Raw genomic sequence first — 19,367 nt, 5'->3', positions numbered from 1 at the left:
GCGTTATCCGTGTGAAGGCTAAAAGCCTCCCATTGATTTCAATGTGTAGCGCCTGTAAGCCATCACATTGAAATGAATGGGATTTGTTTTGAGCACTCACACTCAGACACGTGTATACGTGTCAGAATGCGCGCGTGTTAACTCCGTGTGAACGAGCCCTAAACACTGATTTTGCAAAAGGTCTGTCCAGTAACACTCATTTGGGTATTCACGTGCAGTCACTGCGGTGCGGGTAAAAACAGAACTTACACTGACACACATAAGTAAGAAATATATTTTAATCAATACATACTGTAGATGTATGTCTTTAGTAAAATATGCTATTGGACAGCAGAAATCTTCCACACACAGAAATACAAATAAATTATTATTTTTTTTTAGATAAACATATAGACAATATACAGACACCTTGAAGAGAAATCAGGGTCAAGGGTCATTCAATGTTTATACTGATTATAATCATATGGCATGATCATAGCATTAAACTGGACCTTTCACCAGCTCCAACAAGTCCAGCTCTTCACACCAATAGGAGCCTCTCAACTGATTCAAACAGAGCTGGAATTTTTTCTCTAATCCCCACCTAGGGTTGAGCGATCGGAATCGGAAAAGATCAGATTCCTATCGGCGATCTTTTCCAGCGGGATCGTTGTCGGAGGTTATCTCAAGATCGGCTCAACTCTAAAAATGACTTTTCTCAATAGAGAAGCATTGACTAGGGTTGAGGATCTGGATCAGAAAAGATCGGATTCCGATTGGCGATCGAGCAAATTTCACGATCAGGATTGGCTGGAAAATGATCGGAAATCGGATTTTAAAATTGATCCTGAAATCTCAAGATCGGCTCAACCCTACCCCCACCTTTCCCGTGCAATCAATGCTGTCAGTTTTGTTTCTGTACTGCCAGGAGGGAGCAGGCACGGGGTGTGATTCTGAGCTCTGACACTGGCTGCCTTTTACTGGAGATCTTTTTTCCCCGGCCTTATATAAAAATAAAAAAGTGGTTATTCTATACAATCCCTTTAAAGAGCATATAAGCCACCAAAACTACCTGTACTTGTTACTTGGGAATGGTGGGGACTAGTGAGAAATTTCCAACTGTGCTGGAATCATTGGAGCAACTATTAGTGGATGCTATGAACTGGAATTGATGTCAATTATGTCAATTAAAATTCCCTCTTACATAGCTTACATTAAAGATAAATTTATCACTTTCATCATACACCAGTTTTCTGGCATTAAGTATTATGTTTGACGTTTTTGCATAAATTTGTCACTTTTTCCTTTCCTTCACCACTTTTTTCCTTAGCAGGAGGGAGCATAGCCTTACTATGGCGCAAAAAAATTCATTATAATTTCTGGTCATAACACCACATAGGGGGCCAGAGATGACCCTCATGTATTAAAGAGAGTCTATCACCAAAACCCAGGATGTCAACCCAGCCCTATAGACGGATAGGTCAGGGTCGTCTGAATCAAACAGGGATTAATCCCTTGTGAATAGGTGAGCTCTATGGAGCACAAAGAGGAGATTTCCATCACTCCAGCTCGTAGTTCATATGTAACGCCAGACTCGATGAATTCCCTTTATTGTGTGTCATGCAATTTAAGGCAAAATGGACGCAATTAATAAAGACTTTTTCAATAAGATTTGGTTGGCATATTTCATAGCTAGCCATGATGATAGACGATGTGTTTATATCCATGTTGGAGAATTTGTTACAACTCTTTGTTGCAGATTGTGTCAAAAATATCAGGTACAAATAATTCCACATACTCTGCTATGTGGCCTGACAAACCATAATGGAAACAATCATGTGAAGGATCCAGAATTGTCATCATTTTTGGCATCCTGCTACTACGATGGAGAAAAACAACAAAATGAATTATACAGGTGTGAACAAAGCCTTAGTAAGTGGACGGAATGTATGGGGGAGGGAAAAACGGATAAATAATGGTGTTCACAAACATTCAATTATGCTGACATTTGGATATGGTATAAAAATAACTGATATTTAAGCATAAAACATAACTTCTGCTGAGTAACACACTTCCTTCATACACAAGCTAGTGAGGGATGGTGAACCCTAGATAGTCTCCTTGTCCGCTGTGAGAAGGATGCCATCAGCAGGCTGGCTGTATAAAAACAGATAACCAGCATAGTCTTCCAATAACATCTGCCATTAGCATGCTACATGGATATATACCTCAACACAGAGGCTGAATGTCATTATGGTGATACAGTATTCAGTGAAGATCGTGAATAGCAGCCATTGGTTAGTGTTCAGGTTTCTTCCATGTTGGTTGCAGCATGATACAAGTTTGATTCTGGAACGATCCCATCAACAACTAAGCTGGCCGATCAGTCTATGCAGGGAGTCTGGGCAAGTTGGCTGGGGATCGGCATGGCCACTTGTGATTGGCCAAAACTGGCTAAAGACGTCCAGTACAGATAGCCGGGTTGGGAAACAGTCATATTGCCACTGAAGGCAGGTAAAGGATAAAACACAAGTTCAGGCAAGCTCAATGAAGTCATGTCAAATCCAGATCTGGCAAAGAGCTGAATGGTGAATATCTTGTCATGCACCCATTTTTTCTGTATATACAAGAAGAGCCTCTCCAAGAGCGCACGCCAGGAAACTGAAAAGAAAGCACACAAAAAATAAATTAGGGGAAAAAAAAGCCCTTCACAGAGGTTATTTATATAAAGCACCACAACTAGCCCAATGTCTGTTGTATTCTGGTTTTGGAGAATTTATTTCATTGCCAGCATATTATTGAATGACAGATTTTTATACAGATATTTTCCAGGTATACAGAGATTATCCTTTAGAAAAAAAAAACCCCAAAGAATTGACCTGTCAGTCATTACTGTATGAGGCGGGGTAGTGGTGGGCTGAGCAATTATTTCCTGTGTGTCAGGAGCGACAAGGAAGATCCAGAGATGTCTCTATGTAAGCCACAAAGGATAGGCGAAGCGAGACTCACTTTTTACTTCAAATTTTGTTCTATCCCTTAATCAGGACTCCGCAGCTCAAAGCACTTTGCAGAGTGGTGGTGAAGAGAAAATAGATGGTCCAGAACAGACACTGATGTCATCAGCCTGACCACTAGAGCTAGATATCAAAGGTGGTGTGAAACCTAGGCAACAAACTAGAAAACTGCAGCCCCAATCTTATTCACTTGAATAGGAGCAGGACTGCTTACAGCCGTATACTTAGTGTATGGCTTCCAGCTGATCCTGTGCACTGTGCATCAAATATCTTCAGATCCTGGACGACTCCTTTAAGAATCAAGTTTAAATATGATCCGGGAGATGAGATAACCCCTTTAACTAGGTGCAGTGCCATATATTTTGTAGTGGCTGTGTCTGGTATTGCAGCTTCACCTTGAACAGGGACATTTAGCTACAAAATGTACCGTGTCCCTTTATGCAGCTGACCATTGGGAGTGACAGGACCCCACTGATGGCCCATTATAGCGGGAAAGAACCAGCATTTCATAACGGCTCATTGACTATACAGCATGTTAATTGGTATTTATTCACAGCCAATCCACCCTGCTACCTCTTGTCTTACCCCCTCTATCTCATAGATCGTAAGCTCTTGTGAGTCGGGCCCTCAGTCCCATTGTGGGAAGTGACTATTTCTCTGTAATGTATCTTTTTGTCTGTACTTTAACCCCACAATTTGTACAGTGCTGTGGAATATGTTGACGCTAGTTAAAGAAAATGTATTATAGCCTATGCACACAGCAGTGGGGGAGGAACAATTGTTTGTATGACTGTCTATTCCTCATACTGTTACATATCACAGGACATCCCAGTTACACAGGTAGATATGGTGACAAACAGCGAGCATATACAGTATGTGCCTAAAAGACTGGATCTGCCAACATCCAAATGAGCGCCAATGGCAGGGTGAACAAGCGTTCCTGTTCAGTGACCTTTGCAGCAGGCTCTATAGGATAGCCCATCAATACCAAAGTCCCTTAAAAGCCATTGAGTAGCATACATTACCTTGTCATGTCATCTGCATTTCAGGATAGGGTCTAGGCTGGTGTTATATACAGTTTGCAAGTCCCCCATATCTGTACACCATAGCACCACACAAATACACAGTATGGTAACTAATGCCCCTCTAGTGACTTGATATTTGGGTGTTTTGGCATGAACTACATAATATGACAGTACTGTGCACACCATGACAAACAACACTGGAGCTTCAGTCATAAAACATAACCTATCCTAAAAGCGTCTAATAACATTTTCTGCACTTAATGTGTTTGCCAGTTTGATCCTGGCCAGGTTCCATGTCTTGCATAACAAACTCCATGTAAAACCAATATGAAAGCAATCTTGGAATTAAATCTTACATCTTACTTGACTTAAGAAACAATAAAGCGCCTTACTATGAAATAACTGTAGATGTAATTTGGAGAGAGTTGTGTCTGGGCACTCAGCCCTTCACAGCATGTCAACCTCTTGTAAGTTTTCCTATTTCATGCTTGGCTGCCATCTACATAATAGTAATCATGATAAGGATCCCTGTGAAGTCTCTGCTGCTATTCTGCAGGCCTATATGAAATATGAATCCATAATCCTTGGTACATGGGGGACAATCTCCCCATAAACTATATCCTGACATGGACTTGATTAATACTTATACTAATTTATGCAAATTATAGATTATGATTTTCTAGATTTTAATATCGATGATCTCCACTTAATACAGGCCATCAATATCAGAGCAGTAGAGAAGGGGGATGGGGGGAGGCGGCTGGTTGATGTGGGCTTCAGTTCTGGCATCCTAACCTACTGGGAAAGTGAGTCCTGTGACCCGCCACTATATGACTTACGTCTCAAGTGTTTATCACCATGTAGTGTTAGGTGCAACATTCTATGCAGATTAATTTCTTTATATTAAACCTAAATTATCTGTTACAGTGTCCCAAATTCCCCTGAATTACCGGTAATAAGATTCTGTCTGTCTGTAGTCACTATTCGGGGTATTACTGAATATGGTTTTATTATTATGTTCAATAATCAGTATGAAGAGACCTCCTGAGCTCCCCCTAGGGGTGACAGAAGTCATTCAGAATTTTATAAATTTAGTGTTCTATCCTACAAAGAATGGAGATCTGACCACTGTAACGTGAGATAAAAGAATGCAGACACTAAAGTATATAACATGTCCAACCTTGAACACCATTTTTTGTTTGTTCTCCTCACATTCAAGGCAATACACTAAATAATGTGTGCAATGCTGACAAAATTCAGCAAAAGATTTCCTACTTTGCAGCTCAAGAGCTTTACATACTATGCGTGACCTTTGTAACTTTTTTCCTTCCTTCATTGAGCTCCGTGCCTGGGAAAGAAGCCAAGATACAAGTCATGTAGATTAGAGCTGATCAGAGCGGCAGGATTGTATTGCTTCACGAAACAAGTGAGAAGAAGCCCTTCTCAGACACGCCAGAGTAATGGGGTCTACATAACACGAGATGAAAATCTTTACATTGATCCACCAGCTTTAATATACATTGACCTGGTTGTAGGTGCAGATTTAACTCTTCATATGCCAGCAATTAAGTGTATGTCATTTGCCGTAACAAAAACCCTGAAACTCTTGAAATAATATAAAAATTCCTTCCAGAAAAAGTTTCTTCCGTAACCAACTAAATGTTTCCCTGTTTGAAGACATTCCTTTAAATGACACAACCTTGTATTCTCGGAAAGCAACTTACTGTTGTCAGTCATTGATACCTAGTAGTATTCACACTCTGCTTTTCATCAGTGCACGTTTTTTTTGTTTTTTTGGGTTGTTTTTTTTTTTTGCAATCCTAGATATCATTTTCAAAAGCACTTGGAAAGTTGTAACAAGTTACAGGAGTTGTACAGCAACAGTCAGAGCGGTTTACAGCTTACCTCCAAACTGTATAAAAACTTTAATAAATGAATAATACAAGTGAATATAAGAAGCTCCGTAATACACTTATTAAAGAGATCAGTATCCTTCTCCACTTACTAGACTCCTTGCCTCCTCCTTACCTTTATTTATATAGATTAATGTCTTATGCACATAGCTGTGTCATTTATCATGGACCTAATGTCCATAAAAAAGGGTCTAATCAAGTTGACGGATGGTACTTGTTCACAAGGCCGTGAATAATGGCCACATGACAGCAATTTTTGAATTGCCACATGGACATTATAAAACCCATGAATTTCAATGGGTCTATTCACATGGCTCCATCATTGTCTGGTTTAACAGAGAAAGATAGTGCAGGTCAGTTTTTTGATGGCCATGAAAAACAGACTGTCAAAAAAAAAAAAAAATGGACAAGTGAAGAGATCCACTGAATTCAAAGTGTTGTCTCCGTTGGAGACTCTGCCACAGATTCCACCGACAATCAGTAGTATAAAAATGGTGGAAACCAAAGGGAACCCAATATAATCTGTGGGCTCTCTGTTGTTCGGGTCCACCCTCATTCAGGTTCCCTGGTGGACCCGAACAACGGAGAGCCCGGTGCAAGTGTGATGTGGATCGACTTCCAAATAAGTCTTAGGCTAAGGCCCCATGGGACGATATGCAGCACTAAAGCGCTGCAGGAAACACCACAGTGGGAACACATCATGGTTCTTCCCGCAGCGCTTTCAACAGAAAGTTCACAGAGTTTTCCTCCGCGGACTTTCTGTTACCATTATACAAGATACAAAGCGGCTTTATTAGCATAACCGAAGAAAAACATTTGGTATTGCCAAAGGAAAGAGTGGTTGGGGGGTGGGAGATGGGGGTGATTTGGGCCTTTGTGTGTTCTTGGGGTCTCATCGTTCTTGCTTGGGATGTGTGGGTATGGGGGCATTATAACTACGAGGATGCTGCCGGCATTTCTGTAGATATAATTGAGATGCTGCAATTACCAAAACCACCGCGGTTTTTCCCACAAAGTGTGCATGGGATTTGCAAGAATCACATCCACTTAGCAATTACTGTAAAATGCCGTGATTTTCCCTGCGGCGTTTCCGACCCATGGGGCCCCAGTCTTAAACCCAAAAAACAAGGACTAAACACTCTTCATGAGCAGTGTGCATGCATGTAAAGGTAGACTGTGAAGGTGCTACTAACCAGCAGCATGTAATATTACAAAAACACAGTAAAATGGGAATAAATGTGTGAATAATGGATAAAACATCTACATGAAGACTTTTTTTTACACTTTTACCCTTTGTCAAGAGCTGTAAGTTTGATTTCCTGGATCCTCTATTTAATATGAGGAGGTTTCGGCTCCACCTGGCTAATCCACAGTAAGAATGTAAAAGAAACACTGTCATGTCTGAACCCCTCACATTGTATACAAGTTATAAAGAGATTCCCAGTCTAGTAGGCCTGCCAGGATTTAGAAAACCACAAGTCAAAGCTTCTGTACAACAAATACATTACACGGAGCTGCCTAATGTCATCCCCTGACAAGACTGAACTTTGCAGGAGGTAATAGACTGAAAGAAGGAGAAATTAAAAATCATAGGCGGATGATTTAAAGGGGCTGTGCAGGTAAATCCTCCTGTCTGGTCTGACACAGGCATGAAAAGATGCCACTGAATGCTCAGCGGGATAGCTGCTTGGACAATGGTGTAATGGCCAGTAACGGTAACACCACATATGGATTGAGTGAAAAGGAGAAGTGTTCTCTGTCATTTACTTAAGATTCATTCATGGGTCCAATTCTTATAACACCACTTTTATAAACTACTAACCGGGCACTGGATGGCTCTCAGCGACGATACCGATGCAGTGGCATCTCTCCACAACTACTACCTGACCAGGGGGGAACGTGTTCCTGCACAATCCTTTTAAGGTGTCTGCATATGGACATTTTCTGGTCACTCTCAACTAGTAACTAGATTATATTGCCTAGAACTTGAAGATGATGATAAGAATAAAAGGTTTTACTACAAAAGATGAAAATTTGCATTAAGAAATGTTTGAAAGATTAAGAAATGATTGTACATATACAGTATGATATATACAGTGTGTATATACACACACATACATATATATACACACTTATACAAAAGTATAACTCAAAAACTCCTGAATTGGAAAATAATGGTTTTGTTATTTTAAAAGGGTTGTCCAGGATATGGAGCTTTCTCTTCTCAGGAAGTGACATGTCCATCATGTCAAATAAATGGGACTGAGCCGTAAGATGGTCATGACACCAAGGGATGTGAGGTCACTGGCCTGAGAAGAGGAAGTGGAGCTCAGTATCCTAGTCCTGGACAACCCCTATAACATAGAAGTTGCTGATCTAGACATAGCGATGAAGCCATCTTGACTAAAGAGAACCTAGCAGTGGGCAGAACAATAATGGGCACATTTTTAATTAAATTGGTTGTCCAAGTACTACAGATTTTTGGCAGGAGGCCTGGAGAAAGGGGAAAATAAAAACAGATTATTATTATCATCATTGTTATTAATAATAATAATAATGAAATAAATACATACATAAATACACACTCACCTGTCCCTGGCGCTCAGGTTTCCCTCGCCATTGTCTGGTCCTGTTGCTCCCGGGGTTTGCTCCCGCACATGACTACTGAAACCAATCAGCTGCCTTAATGAAAAACCCGGAGTGTCACTCACATACATCACCTGTGACATCTTGGTTCATTTCTTTAGGCAGCTGATTAGCCTCTGCGGTCATGTGAAGCGAGGACTTCTGCCAGAACAAGCCCCTGAGTGTGACTCCTGGCAAAAATCTGTAATTCCTGGACGGTCCCTTTAAAGGGAGACCTCTATAAGGGTCCATCCACATGGAGTTTTTTGGCAAGGATTTTGGCGCTGAATCCATGTCAGAATCCATGTCAGAATCCACGAAGAAAAAACCCCTCCGCATAGAGTTCTATGGGTTCCGCTAGCGGAAAAAAAGCTTCCTTCAGGCGGATTCAGCCTGCAAGCCCAATGCAGTCAATGGGAGGTGGAAAATCCATATGGAATTAGCAAAAATTGCATGGAAAAACAGCTAGCGGTTTTTTCAAGGTCCATACACTGTGCTGGAGCAAAAAAACATTTCCTAATTCCTGAAGCGGATTTTTTTTCCCCGCCAAAAAACTCAATGTGAATGGACCCTTACCCAGGGCAATAACATAACAAGAGCTAGTTATAACTAAAGGTACACTTAAAGGGGTTGGCCACTTTCAGAGCAATATTGACAAAACAAATGTACAATAAAAAGATATACAATTTTCCAATATACTTTCTGTATCAATTCCTCTCGGTTTTCTAGATCTCTGCTTGCTGTCATTCATTCTGTTACTTCTAGAGGATAAAAATCAGTCCATGGTCATGTGATTTACGGTCCATGGTCATGTGATTTACGGTCCATGGTCATGTGATTTACGGTCCATGGTCATGTGATGTACACAGGTGCACAGCTGATTACCAGGCGGATGTCTGATTACTGTGCTGTGACTATAACGAGCAGCACCTGTGTGCTCATCACATGACCATGGACCGTAAATCACATGACCATGGTCAGACTTTTATCCTCTAGAAGTAACAGAATGAATGACAGCAAGCAGAGATCTAGAAAACTGTGAGGAATTGATACAGAAAGTATATTGGAAAATTGTATATCTTTTTATTGTACATTTGTTTGTCAATATTGGTCTGAAGGTGGTCAACCCATTTAAGGCTTTATTTAGACATTGGAAAGCGAGAGGGAAATTTAGGCAAATGTCTTTCTCAGATTCCTCTTCATTTTCCAGCTGCCCATGGTGGAATGCTCAGTCATGGCTTTCCATTGCTTACTAGGCCCAGATGAATGGGCCTAAATCTGCGGAGAGTCTCTAGTCAGTGGCTTCGTGGCAAGATCGAGCAGGACACTTATTTTTATAGCATCCTGTACAATCTCTGTCTCCCATTGAAACCAGTGGACAGAATCTGTCATTAATTTTGGGGATATTTTGCCAATTCCCTGTATTCTTTGGGGTTTGTTATTTTAGGTAAAATCTGTGCTGACTTCTTTGTCTGCGGCCATGATGTTATTATCAGGGTTGTCTGTTCTTTATCCATTTATCATCATTATTATACTAGTTAGGTTAGTAATATATTTAATATTATTGGAACCTGATACTATTCTTCAACCTATTTCTTTTGGCTTTTAGAGCTTTTTGGTTTGATCTCACGGGCGTTTCACTTTGACTAGAATGTGTCAGATGATTTCTGCCGATTGTGTTACATGGAAGAAAAAAAAAATACATCAGTCACACGTCGTCACCAACTAAAGGAATCTTTATGAAGTCAAGAGGGAAAAACAAAGTGTTATTTTAGCGTGTGCCAGTATTGGGTTGTGATTGACTTCCTGACATGACAACAAAGACCCTTTCTGACACTTTCAAACAACTCTTTGAATTTAAGGCCTTGTGCACACTGCCAAGCACGATGGACAAGTCGTCTGCCTTCCATCACATAGAAGTTACTCACAAGGATTACATAAAGGAACCCATCCCAGCAATAAAAGTAACTGCACCACAATTCTATAATGTTTGCAATTCTAATATGACTGTAAGGCAAAATCACTAACCAAGTCTTGTTAAAGAGGAACTTCAATAATAAGGAGAACCCCAATGTTATAACTAAACTACCGTGTTTCCCCGAAAGTAAGACAGTGTCTTACATTCTTTTTACCCCCAAAAGTCCCACTATGTCTTACTTTCGGGGTATGTCTTATATTGGGAAAACCAACCACACTCTCCCCCCCCCCCCATCAATCATATGGATTGAAGCGGCGGCACACGAGGAGTTAAGCGGCGGCCGTCGGCAAAGTCTGCGAGCCGCTTCCATACATTGCAATGGGAGCGCGCTATTCAAATAGTATTCGTTCATCTCTAACTTCAATTGTAACTTCTTACAATTGAAGTTAGAGATGCGCGATTACTATTTGAATAGCGCGCTCCCATTGCAATGTATGGAAGCGGCAGGCAGACTTTGCCGGCGGCCGCCGCTTAACGGGATTCTTCCATTAAAAGAAGTTCTTTCCACTGACCACGTCGGAATAGCCTTAAAAAAAGGCTATTCGTCTCTTACCTGTTGCCATAGCCAGCGCCGCCTTCTTCCTCAGCTGCGTCCGCCCCGTCTATGTCCCCGTCGGGCCTCATGGATGACGCATGCGCAGTCGGCTCTGGCTGCGAGAGCCTGTTAGAGCCGACTGCGCATGCGTCATCCATGAGGCCCGACGGGGACATAGACGGGGCGGACGCAGCTGAGGAAGAAGGCGGCGCTGGCTATGGGAACAGGTAAGAGACGAATAGCCTTTTTTTAAGGCTATTCCGACGTGGTCAGTGGAAAGAACTTCTTTTAATGGAAGAATCCCTTTAACTCCTCGCGTGCCGAGCGCTTCCATTCATTTCAATGGAAGCGTGCCATTGAAATGAATAGAAGCGGCTGGCACGCGGGGGGTTAAACGGCCGCCGGCAAAAGTCCTTCTTCACAGCGCTGTGCTGTGAGAGCCGGGGGGAACGCCCCCTCCCTCTGCTCGCAGTACTCGTCCATAGACGAGCATTATCAGGGAGGGAGGGGGCGTTCCCCCCCGGCTCTCACAGCACAGCGGAGCCCCGTGTTTCCCCGATACAGTAGTAACACCCCCCCCGAAAGTAAGACAGTGTCTTACATTATTTTTACCCCGAAAGTCCCACTATGTCTTACTTTCGGGGTATGTCTTACATTAGCCGACCTCCCTAAAACCCCCGCTACGTCTTACTATCGGGGGTGTCTTACTATCGGGGAAACACGGTAATATTCTTTGGTCCTACTAATAGTCATGTTGGTTAATAATGCAGGCTGCTGAGCAGAAGAATCATTTACAGTAGATCTCCAGACTATTATAGCAGTACTGTATATATAGTATAGTGATAGGATAGAGTATACATGCAGTATATGCAGCTCACAAAGGCTACTGCAGGATAGCTGACGCTTACTAGTGCCAAGCCAAGGGACTCTTTAAAGAGAAGCCAAGTTAAGTAAGTTCACACAGGTTTTTTTGCATCGGAACCTGAGGCAGAGGTCGCCTCAGGTTCTGATCCAAAAACCGGGTAGCCACGACTGAAAGCTGATGCACTGCACCGGCATACAGCCGCACACTCTGCTACAGATTAGGCCCAATGAATGGACCTAGTCCGAGGAGGGAGTTTCTTCACGCCGAATCGCAAGGCAACTCAGCCTGAAAAATGAACATCTCACTTCTTTTTTCCGGGAGCTGGAAGAAACGGCTCCTGGAAAAAAAGACCTGAGAGGCTCCCATTGATTTCATAAAACCCTGCACTGAAAATCAATTCTGTCTCTTCTGAATTTTTGCCTGGTTTCTCACTCTGACTTCTCATGGGACTACAGGTATATGGACTCAAATAAAAGCAAGTTAAGCAAGTCTGGGGGAAAGGGGGGGTGGGCACTTTGAACAGCTATTTCCCGACCATTATTAAACATAGAACCCTGTCTTTGGTACCATATGAAAGATGAGATACGGTTTGTCTATCTGTTTTTACCTGATAAAATCTTAGGTATATACAGTCAGGATTGGGAGTAGCTGCCATAGCACCCATATGCCAATCCCGACTGGTGTCAACTGGTGATCTCTCTGGAAATAATCCAAGTAGAATGGCAATGTTCTATGTGTTATAGTGGCTGAGATATAGCCGATTAAGGCTCACTTTCCCTGCTTTATTAGCCTGCACTCCAGTCAGAAGCAAGTGAAAGAAACAAGGCAAAGAATATAGAAGGGATAGAAGTGAATTTCAGCACAGGATTTCATGGAAAGGAGACAAAATCTTTCAATAAAGTGTATTACAACATTTATTAACATCACAAATACTGCCAGAAAATCAAAAGTTGTCAGAAAGTTTAGTTACGCTTTAAAGCTACAAACAATGGTGTGTACTCTCAGTGGGGGCCAGAGTCCAAGTCATGGGGGTGAATTCTGCATTATTATTTCAGTGTTCATCTCTGGACTCCAGACTCTGGAGGTTCACGATTACATAAGGAATAATAGGATTGCCATTTTCTTGGAAGCACTGTACAATGTATATAACAGATATGTCATCCTTACCATATAGCTAGAGGAACATTCAAGGAGATTTCAAATACAAGCAGTGATATAACCGCTGTAAGAACCTAAAACGAGAACAGAAAATAGAGTGAAAATCTCATCAAAAACACATTCCGGTAACAGACACGTGACTTCAAAAAGGACCCGCCATGTCTATTTAGTGTATACTTGCGTTCCCCATGAATTAACAGTTCTGGGACATCTTTAACTCTGCCTTGTTCCATTCCTCTATTATTCCTCCAAAAAATGTATGAAATTAATAAATTGACAAAGTTTCCATTCCCCTTGTTAAAGTCTTAAAGTATTAGTAACACAGTAAGTGCATATAAGAGAAGAAACTTTGCAATACCCTTCGCTAAAGAAACGTGCCTGTGTCTACCTGTAACACCTGTTTTTACTTCCCATCTGAGAGGTTTTGTCCAAATTATGGAAGTTTATTCATTATTCATGGCAGTAATTCTGCAGACATAATGGACCACGTACTTCATTATGGATCTTGTACAATATGAAGAAATAGGAATAGATTTGGGCCTGACAGTGTAAATTTATACAGTTTGAAAATCCACTAGATTGACCACAGTGACTGATGCTGGATGATAAATCTGCTGTCTCTTTAGTCTATCTAGTCTATAATAGAGATGAGCGGACAGTACAATGTTCGAGGTTCGATATTCGTTTCGAGTATTCCCTCAATATTCGACTACTCGAATTGAAAATCGAACCCTATTATAGTCGATGGGGGAAATGCTCATTTCAGGGGTAGGCAACATTCGATCAAATTATACTTACCAAGTCCACGAGTGAGGGTCGGGCTGGATCCTCCGAGCAGTCTTCTCCTTGCACCGTCACCGCGGCGTGTTCCGGCTATGAATTCACTCTGCCAGGCATCGGGCCTGGGCAGAGCCGACTGCACATGCCCGCACTACAAGCGGGCATGCGCAGTCAGCTCTACCAAGGCCCGATGCCTGGCAGAATGAATGAAGAGCCGGAAGACGCTGTGGGGAAGCTGCACGGAGAAGACTTCTAAAGGTAGGAGAAGAACCAGCGTTGATTGGCCGACTGTATAGTATTTGGCCAATCAATGCTGGTTCTGCATCGAACTTTTACATTCGAATAGCGAGTGGTACTCGATCGAGTACGAGTATTTCGAATACCGTAGTATTCGATCGAATACCTACTCGATCGAGTACTACTCGCTCATCTCTAGTCTATAAGTTTATACTACCTTGGCTTAGCTTGAGTCAGAGTTTTAGAAATGAACCACATTGTAGCACATTTAATCCGCGTCTCATTTTTCTGATTTTTCTAACACATTCAGCCCAACCTAGTTACGCCATTTTTCCGCCAATATCTATTTGTAACCACAATAGTAAATCTAGGCCACTGTGACTTCTGTCCTATAATACATGGAAAAAGAATAGATTATCACAATGGCTGGACAGGGAGGCACAGATTGGTCTCGTGTGTCCTTGTTTGACTTCCTGACCGATGCCAGTTCACAAGAAAGGATCCCAGGTTGAGGCCAGGCGAGATCATGTGCCTTCTTGTTTAGAAAATACAATTAGAAAATGTTGGCAGAAGAAGTTATTTGGCCTCTGTACTAAATGAGGAAAGTTGCCAAAGGATTGTTCAGATGTTTCCACTAAAATATTTTCACAATGGTTGCTTGAACTGTTTTGGGAGGATCTAGAAAAACATCATTTATTTTTATTTTTTCTTCAGGAGATTCAATATTTTCACTTGTTAGTGGTCTTCTCAATAATAGGTCATATCTGTAATATCCTAGTCAAAGAACAATGCAAGTGTATGTCTGGTGCCCTTGTAGAAAAACAACCTTGAATCATTAGTGATAAGGAGATGGCATGTAATAAATCCTCTCCTTTGTTAAAGAGTTTATCATACATCTTGGAAGGAGACGGTCAACTGAGTCACTGTAAAGTGCACCTCAAATAATAAAACGACTTTTCATAAATAAATAGTACAGGTGAATATAAGACTTCAAGCAGTACTCTTCTCTCCGCATGATTCGTGCAGACACTGTGCGGAAACCACATGGACCCCATTATAGTCTATGGGGTTCATGTGGTTTCTTAGCTAACCGCTTTTTAATGCCTTCAGTATTCCATTTGGAGTGTCCCCAAGCAGACTCCCCGAACAGAATACCCAACGCAGATGTGAACCAGGCTGCAGACTGTTTACATAGCATCTACATCTATATCTATATAGCTCATACCAGAACTCTATGAAGGGGTGTGGAAAGAAGAAAAGGCTGTTAACTGATTTATTGGTTCATTCTCAGCAGTGGTAGACTCTTATCTTGAAACATAAGTTTCATGTTTCTCTCTCCACTTATCAGGCCAAGTTAATTTTGACATACATTAATCTATGGAGAGGGGAGGGGGTGGCTGCAAGAAGATGTACACAAATAGCTATAGCTGCTATACTCTGCAATTTTGTGAGTTAAGGATCCCTTCAAACAGAGCTATGTTTCATGATGAGAGCCTACCACTGCTGAGAGTGATACCATACATCAGTTCACAACTTTTTCTTCCGCCACCCCTCTCCATAGAGTTATGCATTTAAACTGGCTATAGATACAGATGCTATGTATACAAACAGTCTGAAGGAAGAAAAGGAGGAGGCGAGTAGCCCAATAAGTGAAGAAGGAAATAGATTTTCTTAATAAGTTATAAGTGTATTAAAGGGGCTCCATCATTGGAAAAATTCATTTTTAACTAATCACACACTTGCATAGCCTTTTGTATGTAAATTGCCTCAGTAGTTTTTGAATGAGACCATTTTTATTCATATGCTAATTAGCCTTCTCCGTGCACCCCGGAAGTCTCTTTGTGCACTGTTTGCTGTGTATACAGCACAGGCTACTGCTGACTCCTCCTCCCTGCTCTCACACACAGCAGGGAGAGGAGAGCTGGCTGACAACTTCCTGTGCACTGAGAAGGCTAATTAGCATATGAATAAAATCGGACTTATTCAACACTACTGAGGCGATTTACATACAAAAGGTAGGTGTGGAATAGCCTTTCCAAAGGCTATGCAAGTATGTGATTAGTTAAAAATGACTTTTCCCAATAATAGAGCCCCTTTAAATTCACATGTACCATAGAGTCATTATCATACAGCAGATCTTATAAAGGGCCAAGGCAATCACCATAAACCAAAGCTGCGGGATGGATGTGAGATTTCACTACGTTTCTCTATACACAGTTCCAAGCAGAACCCATCCGATTAAGTGTGACTACTTTGACTTCCAAAGTGAAAGTGACTTGAAGTGTTCTACCCCTGAAAGTCTCCAAGTTATTAAAAATAAAAGAGAAACAGTAAAAAAAAAAAAAAATAAAATTCAACAAAATCCAGAAGGCTTCAAGGAATTCTCAGTGGCTGCCAATGTTATGTAAACTCAAGACTTCCAACTACAAATGTCTTTACATACAGAGAGCAGAGTTGGTTTTTAATGTCCTGCCAAGTGCACACAAGACAACAAAAATGAGACCTAATAAAATGAAATACAAATGTGTATTTTAGACAAAAATATAGTCGAAACCATGAAATGAATGGGAAAGGGATAGAAGGCAACATACTGAAAAGAAACTTTATAGCAGCCACACTAGATTCGGAACGCTGCCAGCAGCAAAAATGTAATTCATTTTCAAGTCCAGATAGCAAAAACAAGATAAAGCGAATACCAGCTGGTGACTATGTTTAGTTCATACACATTCAGCATAAAGGGCAGTTAACTGTGCCCAAGGGATGAATAAGGTCTCCAAGCCAAAAAGATTCAGTCCCTAAACCCTTGACACTGTTTAATGAATCTAAAGGCCTCCTGAGAGTAGCGAGGGGCATGTTAAGGGCTCTGCAACATTAGGCATAATAGTAATAAAAAAACAAAACTAAACTCAAATGTTTTCTAAAGAAAAGCCAACATGTGATCTCCCAAAGAATCACGAAACCTAGAAATGAACGATACAAGTAAGCTGTTAATCTGCTGGATTTGTGGGGGTTCCTAAAACGATCTTGTAGAAATCCCGCAGAGTCACACGCCAAGAAGAAGTGCCTGTGAATGTGTAACATACAGTTCTGTATTTAAAGGGCTGAAGGTTTTTTGTTTTTCTTTAAATGACGGATGAGGAGCTTTAAAGGGGTAATGTGGGGATGTGTAAATAAATATATATATAATTTTTTAAACTGGTAGGTATTGGGGTGTCCCAATCTGGCTGGTCAGTCAGCGCGCTCACTCAGGTTAGGCAATAATAATCAGTGATTCTCAATTCAAGAATTGTGATTGTTTTATTAGGAATAGATGACGCGTTTCGGGGTACAGAGCCACACTGGATACTGTACCCCTTCATCAGATATAGACGTTCCACCATGTGTAGGAGGCTGTGAAGTGAGCCAGGAAAGAGGAACCAGAGAGGTAGATCAACCCCAATACCTACCAGTTAACTTGGTGTCGTCATTGGTCAACACTGCAATCCCTACTCAGCATATTCTGGTGCAATTATATGCACCTGTGACACTCACCTATCTATCAAACGCCAAGCAAGACCTTGGAGAAGCGCGGTCACCCTTGCCTATATTTTATTACTCTGCCATATAATTTTTTTTTAGTGACAAAGTGACAAGGCAGGGTGCTGGAATCATGTTATGAATCCCTCAGGTTCCTCACATGTCTGGGATTGGTATGGTCCAGGGCCGCTAGAGAGTAGGCCTCAGACCAACTGTGATGGCTGGGCTCATCACTGGGGCAAATAAAAAGGCTGGTGACGTTCCAATTCCCTCCTTCCAGAAATGGAATGTCAGCAGGAGGTGGGGATGGGTAAAATTAATCGGAAAACGTGCCAGCGATGTAGGAAATTATAGATTTTTGCTACACGAAGCAATTTAGAAGGTAAATGGTTCGTGCGTGTGTGTGTGAGGGGGGGAGGGGTGGATGTTTAGCTTAGATTATTTCTTTATTTTTTCAAAGTAAACATAACAGGGCAAAACCCATTTTCACCAGATTGTGTGTCACGGTCTGTGACTGTTTAGGTCCGCTCTGCGGCTGTTACTGTACTATCCCCATATATATATATATATATATATATATATATATATATATATATATATATATATTTTTTACACTGTATTAACGGCACTGTATAAACTTACTGTATAGCAGACGGTCCCCTGGCATGTCCATGGTTACCTTTGTAGAGCACAGCTGGAGGGGCTGAGGTCTTCTTCCTTAGTATTCCCTGCTACTTCTCCAGATCTCTATGATGTCACCTACTCTGGTCTACTCTGACTGGAGGTTCACAGAGTACAGTGGAGTCCGCCATGTGATGAAAATTTAGATATTCAAATTACGGTACATATTAATGACGTGTCCTTCAGATCAGTGGGGACCAACACCTGGTACTTCATGATCGGCTGATAGCAGAAGCTGTGGCCATTGGAAGTGGGACAAAGTACACAACCATGTTCAAGCTTGTTGTGTATGTTAGGAGCTTTACTGGTATACATGCAAAACACACACACCAAAAAACAGAACCATATCTTGTTTATCAATACAGGGTATAGTAACATTTTAGCCTTTTCAAGCATTCTAGAATGAAGCAGGATCCATTCTGTACTATGTGAACACACACACACACACAAAAAAGTCTGAATGAATAGGAAGATGTCATCGTTATACTCTCGCGTCAAGCATTTTATGTTAACTGCACAGTATATATTATATATACACACAGACAACCATATACACAGAGATTTATCTCTATTTACTTTCATGAAACATCATGTTCTTCCCTGGGCTTTATATTTGGAGGACACAGATCACAGCTGGAACGTCTGTATAATGTTGCACAATATTATCTGTGAATTGGAGTGGTGTCTTGAAAAAACAATAACAGGCATACACACATTGGCTGAGGAATGCCAGCTGTCTGTATTCTCAGACAGTGAGTAAATACTTTCTTGGGCATTCACCACAAGCGCCTCCAATAACTAACCAATACAGCAACTGTTGTTTGCGTGCAAGAAAGAAGCCATCCAAGGGCAGGGGGAGTGAATAATGTGCACCTTGATAATGGTTATGCTGAAATTTTACTCTGGGCACGTCACGCCTTCAAACACTGCAGAATTGCTTTTATGATGCCCAGTATGTATCAGCCGCTGAGTGGTTTTATATTTTCCATGAATACATCTGTATTGAATAGCGATACTGGTTAACCCTATAATGCACTGAGTGAACCATAACAACCAATTGC

At 41.3% G+C, this 19,367-nt stretch overlaps 1 protein-coding gene across 1 annotated transcript in view; it reads right to left on the bottom strand.

Moving 5' to 3' along the window:
* Window positions 1–325: 325 nt before the first annotated feature.
* The window catches only part of SLC35D4 (solute carrier family 35 member D4), a 74,028-nt gene continuing 54,986 nt past the window's right edge, over window positions 326–19,367 (bottom strand). The window contains exons 14-15 of the mRNA XM_075270622.1: window positions 13,102–13,166; window positions 326–2,640 (exon numbers count right to left, since the gene is read on the bottom strand). Of these exons, the coding sequence (XP_075126723.1) occupies window positions 2,580–2,640; window positions 13,102–13,166 (126 nt within the window). The 3' untranslated portion in view covers window positions 326–2,579. The remainder of the gene's footprint in view (window positions 2,641–13,101; window positions 13,167–19,367) is intronic.

The sequence above is a fragment of the Leptodactylus fuscus genome, chromosome 4 (genome assembly GCF_031893055.1).
Source record: "Leptodactylus fuscus isolate aLepFus1 chromosome 4, aLepFus1.hap2, whole genome shotgun sequence".
Taxonomy (NCBI): domain Eukaryota; kingdom Metazoa; phylum Chordata; class Amphibia; order Anura; family Leptodactylidae; genus Leptodactylus; species Leptodactylus fuscus.
This window is presented reverse-complemented; position numbering and strand designations above follow the sequence as displayed.